The 13,152-nt window shown below is 43.2% G+C and overlaps 1 protein-coding gene across 1 annotated transcript in view; it reads left to right on the top strand.

Annotated features, from left to right (window-relative positions):
* Nucleotides 1-13,152, top strand: part of GTF2I (general transcription factor IIi) — a 71,620-nt gene that overhangs the window by 45,458 nt on the left and 13,010 nt on the right. Inside the window, exons 24-33 of the mRNA XM_054166987.1 lie at nt 2,100-2,171; nt 2,888-3,071; nt 3,395-3,471; nt 5,599-5,661; nt 7,210-7,393; nt 8,059-8,117; nt 9,101-9,268; nt 9,778-9,873; nt 11,370-11,435; nt 12,839-13,022. Coding sequence (XP_054022962.1) covers nt 2,100-2,171; nt 2,888-3,071; nt 3,395-3,471; nt 5,599-5,661; nt 7,210-7,393; nt 8,059-8,117; nt 9,101-9,268; nt 9,778-9,873; nt 11,370-11,435; nt 12,839-13,022 — 1,153 coding nt within the window. The remainder of the gene's footprint in view (nt 1-2,099; nt 2,172-2,887; nt 3,072-3,394; nt 3,472-5,598; nt 5,662-7,209; nt 7,394-8,058; nt 8,118-9,100; nt 9,269-9,777; nt 9,874-11,369; nt 11,436-12,838; nt 13,023-13,152) is intronic.

Below are 13,152 nucleotides of genomic sequence, written 5' to 3'. Positions count from 1 at the left end.
TATTTAATATGGTTATACTAATTATGAAGACAAAGCAGGCACATTCTATGTCTTGAAAAGCCCCTGTAGCTAAAAAAAACAAGTGGCAACCCATTTTAATGGCCCAGGGTTAGGTACAGTCGCTTTATGTTGCTTGTCTTGACTAACTTGTAATGATGATACAGCCATGTAGACCTCTGTATTCTTTCTCTGAGAAGAGAACATCTGTGAAAGCTGCTGATAACATCTCAGGGAACACAGCTCAGAAGACAGCAGCTGTCTGAGCCTCTGTTGTCTCAGTTTGCTTTCGCAGTAGCTCGTCGTCTCCTCTGCTGCTCCGCATCTGCTGCCATCTCAGCAGAGAGAACTGTGTTGCACCAACCCCTGCTTTCAGCTTCTTGTGTCCCCTTAATTCATGTCTAAGGTAGTGTCAAGTAAGCACTTTGGAGCATTGGAACTAAGCTGCTTTACCAAGAAGAATGACTGAATTCCTAGAGTCATTTGATGTAGTTATTAAATCACTATTTATAAAGTATTGCCCACAAGCAGTGGGAGAGATGGGTGCTGGAACTTGAAAAGACAGCAAGGAGCAAACTGTTACATGCACCTACTCTAAAACTTGCTTTGGGCTTGTCAGTGTGCAGTGAAAATTCCTTGAAAGCAAGTTTTCATCCCATGTGCATAACCACATTCTGCACTGAATATCAAGATAATCTTTTTACAAAACAGAACTGGCAATAAATAAATGAATCCCATCTCCAAATGGGAGCTGCAGACTGGAGGAGGAGGAGGATGAGCACATTGAGTTCTTCATGGCACTGCACTGTGGGTTTGGTACCAAGAGTCTCATAGAATCAAGAAGGTTGGAAAAGACCTCAAAGATCATCAAGTCCAACCTGTCACCCAACACCTCATGACTACTAGACCATGGCTTCAAGTGCCATGTCCAATCCTGTTTTGAACACCTTCAGGGATGGGGACTCCACCACCTCTCTGGGCAGCACATTCCAATGGCCAACAGCTCTCTCTGGGAAGAACTTCTTCCTAACATCCAGCCTAAACCTCCTCTGGCACAGCTTGAGACTGTGTCCTCTTGTTCTGGTGCTGGTTGCCTGGGAGAAGAGACCAACCCCCTCCTGGCTACAACCTCCCTTCAGGGAGTCATAGAGAGCAAGAAGGTCTCCCCTGAGCCTTCTCTTCTCCAGGCTGAACAACCCCAGCTTCCTCAGCCTCTTCTCACAGGGCTGTGCTCGAGGCCTCTCCCCAGCCTCATTGCCCTTCTCTGGACACATTCAAGAGTCTCAATGTCCTTCTAAAATTGAGGGGCCCAGAACTGGCCACAGTACTCAAGGTGTGGCCTAACCAGTGCTGAGTACAGGGGCAGAATGACCTCCCTGTTCCTGCTGGCCACACTGTTCCTGATGCAGGCCAGGATGCCATTGGCCTTCTTGGCTACCTGGGCACACTGCTGGCTTGTGTTCAGCCAGCTGTCAACCAGTACCCCCAGGTTCCTTTCTGTCCCAGCAGCTCTCCAGCCACTCCAAGCCCAGCCTGTAGCACTGCATGGGGTTGTTGTGGCACCCTGCACTTTGGACATGTTGAATGCCATCATGTTGGACTCTGCCCATCTGTCCAGCCAGTCAAGGTCCCTTTGGAGACCCTTCTACCCTCAAAGAGATCAACACCTGCTCCCTGCTTAGTGTCATCAGCAAATTTACTGATGACTGACTCAATCCCCTCATCCAGATCATCAGTAATGATATTGAACAGGATGAGGCCCAGCACTGATCCCTGGGGGACACCACTAGAGACTAGCCTCCAGCTGGATGTGGCACCATTCACCACCACTTTCTGAGCTCAGCCCTCCAGCCAGTTCCTAACTCATCATGGTTCAATGGATTAATTTTTTATGGTTTTGGTACTGTTTCAATGTTCTGTCACTTATTTATTTATTTTTTTTTTATAATCAATTTTTCTTAGTTCCAGCTTCTTCCACACAGTATTTTCTGGGTTACCTGAAAATGCAGGGTAGTTATGCATCCTTAAATAATGAACAACTGAAAATGGAACCAAAATACTTAGGGAATGTTGGTTTTGTTCTGTGTCCCTCTGCAATACAGCGAAAGAGGAGTGGCATGCCAAACTCACCAAACTGAGGAAGGCAGTAGATGAACTCTTCTCTAAAAAGCTTGGTGAGTACAGAATAATTCTTTTCTTTTCTGCCTTTGTGTTTCTTGAAGGTTGCTTTCATTATTTGCTTTGAATGTCTCCATGAAGGAGACCTTTGATCAGTTTTTTCAAGTGTTTAGAATGATGGCAATGGAGTGAAAAAGAATTGTATTACTCTACTGTTTATACAACAAAGGAAATTCAGAGTTAAAAAATGATGACTTATACTTACAACTCTTCTCATTGCTCTCAATTCCTTCCTTTTAAGATCTCTTTCCCCCCCTTTGATGGTGAATAAATTAAACATTTATGTGTTTATATCCATAATTAAAATGAGTGTTAGAACATTCCTGGGTGCATTTTGATGTTCTCTCCAGTATAAAGGCAAAGTGAAATTAAAAGTCAGCTTCTTAAGAGCTAGACTAGAATGTTGCATGATGCTCTATAGCAGATGAAACACTTTGGATAAAATCACTGTGGTGTGCCCCAGGAAGGAACTGAGAAACCCAGTAATCCTCAGTCTAGCATTGGGACTGCCCAAGAGCAGCAGGGTACAACATGGTCAGTTTTTATGGTTTTGATATGCTGATACTTAGACTCTCTTGGGTTTAGGTGACCTACACTGTCCCAGGTTCTAAGGTCATGATTGCTCAGCCTGAAGAATTGCTATCTTAGCTCACTTGGAGTAAAGGTTGATGGCCAAACTACTGGGTTATTTGGGTGTGTTTCATTCCCACAGCTGAGGCCCTGGGGAGCAGCGAGCCTAAACCTGTACCATACCAGAAATTTGAGACCCATTCTACTGACCTCTGTGTCGAAGGGCTGCCAGAGAATATCCCCTTTAGGAGTCCCTCCTGGTATGGAATCCCTCGCCTTGAGAAAATAATTCAAGCGAGCCAGAGGATAAAATTTGTCATCAAAAGGTAAGTGCTTTGATTTAATGCCTAAAGAGGTTTGACTTTGGGTTTTCCTAAGAAAAAGGGCAAACCAGTAGCCTTTATGGAAGGAAGCACTTGGTTCCATTAAATAATGAAGCACTCAGTCTCTAGTTACCAGATAGGCAGATTAAATATTCCACATAATGAAGCAGGTATTTGCAATCCAGACAAGTCTTCCAAACTAACTTTGTGGAATGTAGGTGTGAAGTACATACTAGGAACCCCCAACCCTCTCAGTTCATGTCTTACAAAGCAGTGGTATTTAATTTGCATCCAGAGTGGGCAGATGTTGTGTTTTCTGATTGCAGGCCAGAGCTGCTAGCTCCCAGTGCACCTGCAGGTACTCAGCGCACGGCCGACACCTCAGGTAAGACAGACAAGTGCGGTCTGCAAGTGAAAATGGAAGGGTTAGGTGGGGGAACACCTAATCAATGCAACATTTTTCAACAAACAACCCATCTGTGATGAGTATGCTGACATACCTCTTCATGAGATTTGGAAAGAATAAGTGGATTGTTGGAGGGGACAGTCTCAAGCTGCACCAGGGGAGGTTTGGGCTGGATGTTAGGAAGAAGTTCTTCATAGAAAGAGAGATTGGCCATTGGGATGTGCTGCCCAGGGAGGTAGTGGAGTCACCATCACTGGAGGTGTTTAGGAAGAGACTGGATGGGGCACTTGGGTTTAGTTGATTAAATGGTGTTGGAGCCCTTGAGTATTTCACAGCTGACTCAGGGCTTTTCCCAGGCCTCTGTGGGTAAGGAATTGTAATGACTTCATGCAAGCATGAAATGCCTTAACACAGGAGAAGAATCAGTTTGGGTTTTATTCCTGACTGCTCTGAATTGGAGTGTGTTGGCACTTTCTTGCTCCAGAAGTGTAGAGTCCAGACCTTGTTAGGTTGTTTTAGAGTACGAATCTGCTTGTATTAATAACAAAACAGAGACCCAGGAATTCCTAGGTTCTTCCCCACACCCATTTCACTGGATAAACAAACCACAGCTTTAGGAAATTATTGTGTAGGGCTCACTTTAGCGGGGGGGGGAGGAATAAAGAGGAAAGAATATGATTTAATAAGCATGTATTCAGCAGTCATCCTACATTGCCACAATGGGTTGTGGGGTTTGTTTGGATTGTAGGGCAAGGCTCATATTTAGCTCACTGGAAAAAGCTGTGCTTAATGTGGAGCAGAAGGAAAAGGCAGCATCAAGTTGTTTTTTTTCTTTGTTTTGTTGCCAAAGCCCTGATTGTCACCAAATATGGCAACATAAGTGACAGTTTGACAATTCAGTAGTAACAGCAGGTGCCAATGATAGCAGTAAAAAAGCAGGTAATAAAATCCTCTTGCTGAAAGAACTGACATGCACTGCTCCTCATTCTTAAAACTCAGACTGTTTGACTGGCCAGAGTCACATTTCTTTTTGTGCTAGTTATTTCACTGTAATTTTTCACTAACTTACAGGCAAGTCTTGTATTACCAGTGCCCACAGAGCTTAGCAGGATCCAGGGTTTGATGTCAGACTGGCGAACCCAGCAAATGCTCTCTCGGGCTTAGAGCCCGGTGCAAATCATTTTCCCAGGCAAAGGCTGAGGATCTTCTTACTGCAGATGCAAACTGTGCCCTCCACAGATAGTCTGTGAGCAGCATTTTAATTTTTTTTGTAGTAAATTAGTCTAATTTCTTTGCCAGTGAGACAGCAACATGTGAATACATATAAAGACATGTGCAAGTGTTAAATACCTTGAAATCTATCACACAGGTAGGCCAGATTGTAAGGATTATTAATGCATCTTGCCTTGAAAATATAAAAGCTAGAAATGAGCAAGGCTAGGTAATTTGTTAGCCAAGAGTATGATTCAGAAACAAAGAATTCCTGTATGGCTTCCTTAGTGTGTGTTTCCCATGACTCTGGATGCTTTTAGCTCAGTTGCAGTTAATTGAGTGAGTTATGATGGAAAGCAATGAATTATGATGGCGTTTGTCAGGGAGGCAGTGATTTTTATTGCTGTTAGTGTCTTTTGCTTTCTTCTCCAGCTAAGCTACAAACTGTCTGCTCAGGCTAGCACTCCTGTAATTCACTTTTATTTACAGTGGAGGACAGGACTGGAGATTGGTTTTTATGCTAATCAAAATGGTTAGCAAAGCAGTCTTTAAATCCTCATCTTCCCTTCTAGAGAGTGTTATGCACCATGATTCGTTAATTCCAACTTTATAAGGGCCACAAGAATAATTCCTTCCTGCACCTAAAGGTTCTGAGGAAAAAGGTCTCCCACTTGGCCCAAGGTTTGAAATATATAACTACACTTAAACAGATTTTCTGGCCTCTAGAGGGAATTACATCTATCATTTAAGCTTCCATTAATAATCATTGCTCACTGTGTCCCCTTATCTAATCAGATGTGATTGTGCTGATAGTTCTGTGGTGAAAGAAACTTGTTCAGGTGTGTCTCTTTATCTGTCTAGAGCTGGGTGATATTCTGACACATATCCATTTCTGGTTTTCAGGGAAAGAAGATTGGAATATCAAGATCACAAGGCTAAGAAAGGAAGTAGAAGAGATATACAATACAAAGTTTGGTAAGTTAAATGTGCAATGAACTGTTTTGTAATGCTGCTGCATTTTAAAACTCACCTGTCAAAAACAGGTTTACATTTTACTCTCCTTAAACATTGGAAGCCTACTGGGACAGTTATGGAAATCTTGACTCCTCTCACCTAACTTTTACTGACTCTTCCACATAACTGACATAAATTACTTTATATAAACACCCTAGGTCATGTTTTTTCCAGTTTTATGACAAGAGATGATGGTATGTGCACAAAAAGATGTGCATCATTTTTTGGTGAAAAAGGTGCCTAGAAGGAAATATTACACAGTGCAGGTTTAGATGGTTCATAGATTTGTAGAATGGTTTGGGTTGGAAGGGACCTTAAACATCATGCCTCTGCCATGGGCAGGGACACCTTCCACTAGACAAGGTTGTTCAAGGTCCAACCTAGCCTTGAACCTCCATGGAGGGGGCATCCACAACCTCCCTGGGCAACCTGTTCCAGTGTCTTACCACCCTCACTGGAAAGAATTTCTTCCTAATCTTCAGTCTAAGTCTGCCCTCCTCAAGCTTCAATCCATTCCCTTTTGTCTTATCACTACAAGCCCTTGTAAGATGTCCCGTCCCAGATTTGTTTTATACCTCCTTCACATGCTGGAAGGCTGCTCTAATGTCTCCCCAGAGCCTTCTTTTCTCTAAGCTGAACAACCCCAGCTCCCTCAGCTTGTCTGCACAGGGGAGATGCTTCAGCCCTCTGATGATCCTCATGGCCTCTTCTGGACTTGCTCCATGTCCCTCTTACTCTGGAGGCACCAGAACTGGACACAGTACTCCAGGTGGGGTCTCACCAGAGCAGAGCAGAGGGGTGGAATCCCCTCCCTGTTCTGCTGCTCTCACTGCTTTTGATGCAGCTGAGCATACTGTTCCCTTCTGGGCTGCCAGTGACCATTGCTGGCTCACATGGAATTTTTCATCAGCTGACACCCCCAAGTCCTTCTCCTCAAGACTGCTCTCGAGCCACTCCTCACCCAGCCTGGCTTTGTATTTTGTTATCTCTAACAAGACTGACCAATTCCTCATTTGCACTTACTCCACAGAACATAATGGACAATCTGTTTAAATATTTCTCTTGGGTTCATAGAATCACAGAATCAATAAGGTTGAAAAAGACCTCAGAGATCATCAAGTCCAACCTATCACCCAACACTTCATGACTAACTAAACCATGGCTCCAAGTGCCACATCCAATCCCCTCTTGAACACCTCCAGGGATGGTGACTCCACCACCTCCCTGGGCAGCACATTCCAACGGCTAACAACTCTCTCTATGAAGAACATTCTCCTCACTTCAAGCCTAAACTTCCCCTGGCACAGCTTAAGACTGTCTCCTCTTGTTCTGGTGCTGGTTGCCTGGGAGAAGAGACCAACCCCCTCCTGTCTACAACCTCCCTTCAGGTAGTTGTCCTTTGCTGATCTTTGAGTAACAGAACTTCTGTAAGCCACGTTTCTTAAACTCACTTGAGATAGAACCTCCTGCATTTGAGTGTGTAAACTGTCATTGAATCTTTATTTTCAGGTCAAGCTCTGGGGCTTTCAGAGGCAGTGAAGGTTCCCTATCCTGTATTTGAAGCAAATTCTGAACACTTGTACGTTGAAGGCTTGCCAGAAGGAATCCCCTTCCGGAGTCCCACGTGGTTTGGAATTCCACGCCTGGAGAAAATTATCCGTGGGAAGTGCAAAATCAAATTTGTTGTAAAGAAGTATGTTTGTAACTCACTTATCCAAGATTTTCTTCACTCCCTTCCTTTTCTTCACTTTAGGCTTCAAATGCTGACTAAATCCTGTTTCCTGAAAACAACAAAAAAAAAAGAGCATTTTGCATATATGTTTTACCTCATGAAAGAATCATAGAATTGTTTGGGTTGGAAGAGACCTCTAAGATCATCCAGTCCAACCTTCAACCCAACACCACCGTGGCCATTAAACCATGTCCCAAAGTGCCATGGCCACAGGTTTCTGGAACACTTCCAGGGATGGTAACTCCACCTCCCTTATAAACCTCCCTTAGTGAATTCTTATAGATATATAACTTGTGTGTTTCAAGCAGTAAGGATCATGGGGGAAAAAAATTACTTTGTACCTGGGAAAGCTTTTCCTGCCTTTTTTCTTCTCATTTTCCCCCCTTCTTTCTAATTTTGCCCAAAATAAACCCAGCAAAAAAAAAAAAAATGAGTAGAAAATGTAGCTTTTTCTTTCCTAACTTTTGGTGTCTATGGTAGATGGAGAGTCACCCATTTTTCAAGCAGAGTTCTTTTATAGAGCTGATGTTATGCAAATCTGATCCTCAATTCCAAGGAATCTGTACCAGTTTTGCTGTATTGTTTTCCTGTGATTGACTGATTTGTCTTCTATTTGACTTTTTTAGGCCTGAGCTTGTCACTTCCTGTTTGCCTCCAGGACTAGCTAGTAAAATAAACATTGAAGGTAAATAGTTCAGTATTATTTGCTGCCATCAATTCATAGAATCGTGTAATGGCTCAGGTTGGAAGGGATCTCAGAGTTCATCTACTCCACCCTCCCTGCCATGGGTAGGGACACCTCTCAGCTAGAGTTGGCTTCTTAAGGCCACATCCATCCTGGCCTTGAACACCCCCAGGGAGGAGGCAGCCACAACTTCCCTGGGCAGCATATTCCAGAGTCTCACCACCCTCATCCTAATGAACCTCTTCCTGAGATCAAATCTAACCCTACTCTCCCTCAGCTTCAAGCCATTCCCCCTTGTCCTATTGCCAGACACCCTTATGAAAAGTCCCTCTCCAGCCTTCCCTTCAGATACTGGAAGGCAGCTCTGAGGTCCCCCCAGCTTCCTTAGCAGATTGAGAGACCCTTGTGGCTGAAAAAAATACAAGGTTTGCAAAAGGCATTGCTTAAGATGTTCCTGCATGAGTAGCCTCTGAATCTGCTGTTTGCAAATGCTACTCAAAATATGCATTTATCCAATTACTTCTTTTTTTTGTTGTTTAAGACTATTCCAATCCAGAAATCAGAATTTACCCAAATCGAACAACTTCTATTTTGCTCTCAATGGGTTCAGCCATATTTAACTCACACCTGTGAGCCGAGGTGAATAACAATGATGGTTTGTAAGAAGGAAAGCTTTTGTCTGCTAAAAAAATCAGAAGTTAATGATTTTGTGATTTAGATGATGAAAAAAATACCCAAACTGCCCTTCACACTTTGAAACAATGAGGTCTTCTGTTCTGAATTGGTGAAGTGAAAAATGAAGTGTGATTCCTGTCTTTTTCTGGAGTGCTAAAGCTACTTGTTGAGGCTGTGAGTGTGGCCTTATTGTTCAGATTTTGCTTAGTACAGGCAGAAGTGATTCTTCAGTCTGTTGGGATATAGCTGTGCAGGATATACACTGTACAGGGTTTGTTCATCACACCTTGTGGTATCTTGACTTCCAGCAGTACATCTGAAGAATTCAGAAGCGAGTCTGAAGGGGTCACAAGCAAGTCCAAAGAGCTCGGAAGCAAGTCCAAAGAGTTCAGAAATGAGCCCAAGGAATTCAGAAAGCTCACAAAGTCCTGCCAGCAATTCAAAGGTTGCAGAGATTGAAGTCACTGTTGAAGATGGTATGGAATAAATATCATTAAATATCCCTTCCAGTTCTGTTCTATTCTTCTAATGTTTTCAGTTGTTCTCAGTTTTCATGGCCTGTAATTAACAGATGCATCTCATGTAGCAAAGTCAGTTCAATTTCAGAGCTCCAGATACAGTTTAATTTAGGAACAGTTTTACTTTTTCATTTCTGAGTAATACTGGCTTCTCTGCAGATGATGGTTATGTGAAGTGTTGGAGTTTGACAGCTTGCTTGGGCCTTTTATTTTGCTCGCTTGGGCCGATGCCAAGAAGAGATGTGGAAACTGACGTAGGCCTGAGCAGAGAAACGGCAGACACGTTCACTTTTATCAAATGCTTAAATACGGCCCCAGAAGAACTTCTTCAGGGCTTCTTGTATGGTGGTTTTTATTCTGTTCTTGATTGAGAAGTTTTCCTCAGCAATCAAGGCTGATGCATTGTTGTTTTCATACAGTGGCTTGCTTCTGCTCTCTGCATTTGTGTATGTGATGTCTTTTTACAGGCTCTAATACACCAGAAAAGGCAGATGTTCAAAACAACTCTTCAACCAATGGGTCCCACCCAGGTTTAAATCCACAAGGGAAAGATTTTTCTTTTGGTAAGTGTTGTGGGAATTAACACACATGCCCATACTGAAAATTGTGGTGATTGCCTATCAGGGATATTTTGGATGTATGGAGAATGCTGTAAAAATGGAGCACAGGTCCATTAGCTCTGATGAATTTGTGTTCAAAATCAGTGACTTTAGACCTTTGCTGTCTGTTGCTTGACCGTGCTGAAGAGCCCTGAAGGCTTGCCTGGTGCACAGTACCAGCAGAGTGCACAAACCCAGCTGAGATCTGGTATTGTGCTTGAGCTTAACAAGCACTCCACAGAGGTGCAGGACTGAGCATCACTGTGCAGAGATACCCCAGTGGTGTACAGGAAGCAGGAAGGATTTGAGATCGCTTTACTAAGGCAAGATCCAAGCTGTTACAGACATCTCCAGTTCTGGAAAATCAATGAAAGAAAAGCCAGACAGGACTGGAGGCCATGTAGTGACATTGATGAGCATTGGGCCAGAGCTCTGTAGCCAAAGAGGACCAAGCCTGTATGTGCAGAGCTTGAGCACAGAAATCTTTGCATGGAAAACAGGATAATGGATCAATTTGCAACCCAGGTAGATTGCTGATAGTCAAGTGAGATGAATGACTGTATTCAGAGTAACTGAGCAGCTCCTCAGGAAACCTTTTTGTTCAGCATTCTTACATTCTGAATTTGTTTATATAGGAATCTGTTATTATTTGCTTTATTGTATCTGTCCCCCATGCTTTCATTCTGGCCATATGGTCATAAACTGTGAAACACAGGAGTGCTTTCCTCCTGCTGGGCCACTTTAGCATCAATGTAAGATACTAATTTTGTATGACAGCTCTTTTTTGGCTTGGGCACTACTTGTATTCAGAGTTGTCTATGGTTTTCTTGGACTTGTTTGTTTTTGTTAGACCTCAGCTTTGTTTTAGAAGAAGTCTGCAACTTCTTTAAACTTTTGAGTGAGTTGTTAGTTTTATAGACCAGCTGTGGACCAGTGGCTGCAGCCACAGGTAAACTGGTTTAGGAATTGCTGCTGATTGCTGTCAGAAACTAGGTGTCTAGCTGGAAGGACTTTTAATCTCACCCACTGAAGTTGAAGCTGTGATAGAGTTTGGTGCTCTCAAGAGGGAGGTTTTATGTTTCAGGGCTGTGTCACTGAACATAGGAAGAAATTCCTGCCACTCTTTCTGGGTGCTGGTTCAGATGAGTAAAGTTCATGTTGTCTGATACAGTAAATTTGGATCACTCCTGGGTTAATTCCAATTTTATTCTCCTTTGCTTTATCAAGTAGCAGTGCCTTTAGAGCTTTAGGAAGATAAGAATTCATATGGCTATGGATGGTTTAGATGGCAGCAGAATGTTTTGGTGCAGTTTGCAGAAAGCAAGCCATTTTGCAGATTTTTCTGTCAGAGTAAATTGGTTATCAAGCATAATTAATTGCTAATCGTTTATTAAGATAGTCTTCCAGGCCAGATTCACTGTGTGGGTGTTACTTTAATTATTCTCATTTCCTCCTGGCAGACTCTTGGAATTCCAGAATTAATGACTTAAAGCAGAAAGTTGACCAAGTTTTCAGTGAGAAGTGTGGTAAGTTGATTGTTTCTTTTTTCCTGAGATGTCTTCTTAGGAACATGCAGTTAGACCTGTGAGAGATAAGGTCAAAACTTCATTCCAAAGGCCCTGCAGTCCTTGGGTCCTCGAGGCAATTTCTCTTCAGAGCTCATTCTCATGTAGGCTGCTTTCAATTCTGTGACACATTTCCACAAGTTATTTAGTTTGGGTTTGGAAATGAAGAAGTTGTGGTCGGGTTACTACTTGTTTTGTGACCCAGAGACATAGTGATTCCACATCCTGGCACATTTGTTTTAGCTTTATTTACTCTCCTTACGAATGGGACTTTGTATGACTTCTGCTTCTGCATGGCTTGGTATGCTATGGGTGGTATCTGGAGAGGCATGGTCCATCCTTCTTCCAGATCAGGGTCTTTGGAAGCTAATGACTTTTGAAAGTAATGACGACTAGCTACTTGTATGAGTGCAGTGTTTGGAACAAGAGCACTAATCTCACCTGCCCTTGCTGCTGTTCTCTAGCAGAGACAGAATGCATTGCCTATAACAAAGTGGACTACAAATAGGATACTCCTTTGTGCAGAACAAGCCAGTAGCATGAGTGAGCTGGCTGAAAATTACTGATTTTCAGCTGCCAGTTGGGATCAGATTTAACTGCAACAGAATGAGTTGTTTGAGACCATCTGTTAATTTTCTTCTGCCTACTCATAACTGTCACCAAAAAAGGCAAAGCCTGCTGGTTCCACCTAATCTAGTATGTATGTGCCAGCTCTTATATACTATTTATACCTGAGGTTTTTCTTTTATTCAATAGAATCATAGAGTAGCTTAAAGAGACCTCAGAGAACATCTCCTTCAGCCTGCCTGTCATGGGCAGGGACACCTCTCAACTAATCTTGTTGCTCAAAGCCTCATCCAGCCTGGCCTTAAACACCACCAGGGAGGAGGTATCCACAGCCTCCCTGGGCAACCTATTCCAGAGTCTCACCACCCTCATACTGAAGAACTTGTTCCTAAGATCAATATAAACCTCCCTCAGCTTCAATCCATTCCCCCTTGTCCTGTTGCTAGACACCCTTATGAAAAGTCTCTCTCCAGCTTTCCTGTAGGATGCCTTCAGGTATTGGAAGGCAGCTATAAGGTTCCCCTGGAATCTTCCAAGGAGGGGAGGTTAGGAGGGAAGTGGGGCAGTTTTCCCCCATTCAGGGGGGTTTCCATGCTGTTTTCTCCCTGCAAATGCCTGTATGATATTGTAAATGCTGTATATTTGTACACATTCATTGCACTTCGTTGTGGAGTGTGGTTTTGCTTGTAAATATAGCTTCCAGTTGCTTTTTCCTGACCAAGTGAGCCGAGGTTTTGTTGATGCTGGTGGGCCAAACCGTGGCAGTCTGGCAGCTCATGTGCTCCTTTGCATTTCAGCTGAAGCCCTGGGGGTGCCTGGGCCAGTGAAGGTGCCCTATGGGCTGTTTGAATCCCACCCAGACGTCTTCTCTGTGGAAGGACTCCCCGACGGCGTGCCATTCCGACGGCCTTCTACCTTTGGAATCCCAAGACTAGAGAAGATCCTGAGGAGCAAATCCAAGATCAAATTCATTATTAAAAAGTAAGGCTCTCGTGTGTTCTTGGCAGTCTGTTCTATGAGAGTTTAAATACAGACCCCAAAATGAGACAGTGTTGCCAGATTGCTGAAGTCCTCTATAAAATACATGCTGGGATAGCATTAGTAAATGAGG

The sequence above is a fragment of the Dryobates pubescens genome, chromosome 13, assembly GCF_014839835.1.
Source record: "Dryobates pubescens isolate bDryPub1 chromosome 13, bDryPub1.pri, whole genome shotgun sequence".
Classification (NCBI taxonomy): Eukaryota; Metazoa; Chordata; class Aves; order Piciformes; family Picidae; genus Dryobates; species Dryobates pubescens.
The sequence above is the reverse complement of the archived record's forward strand: the minus strand, read 5'-3'. Positions and strand labels throughout refer to the sequence as shown.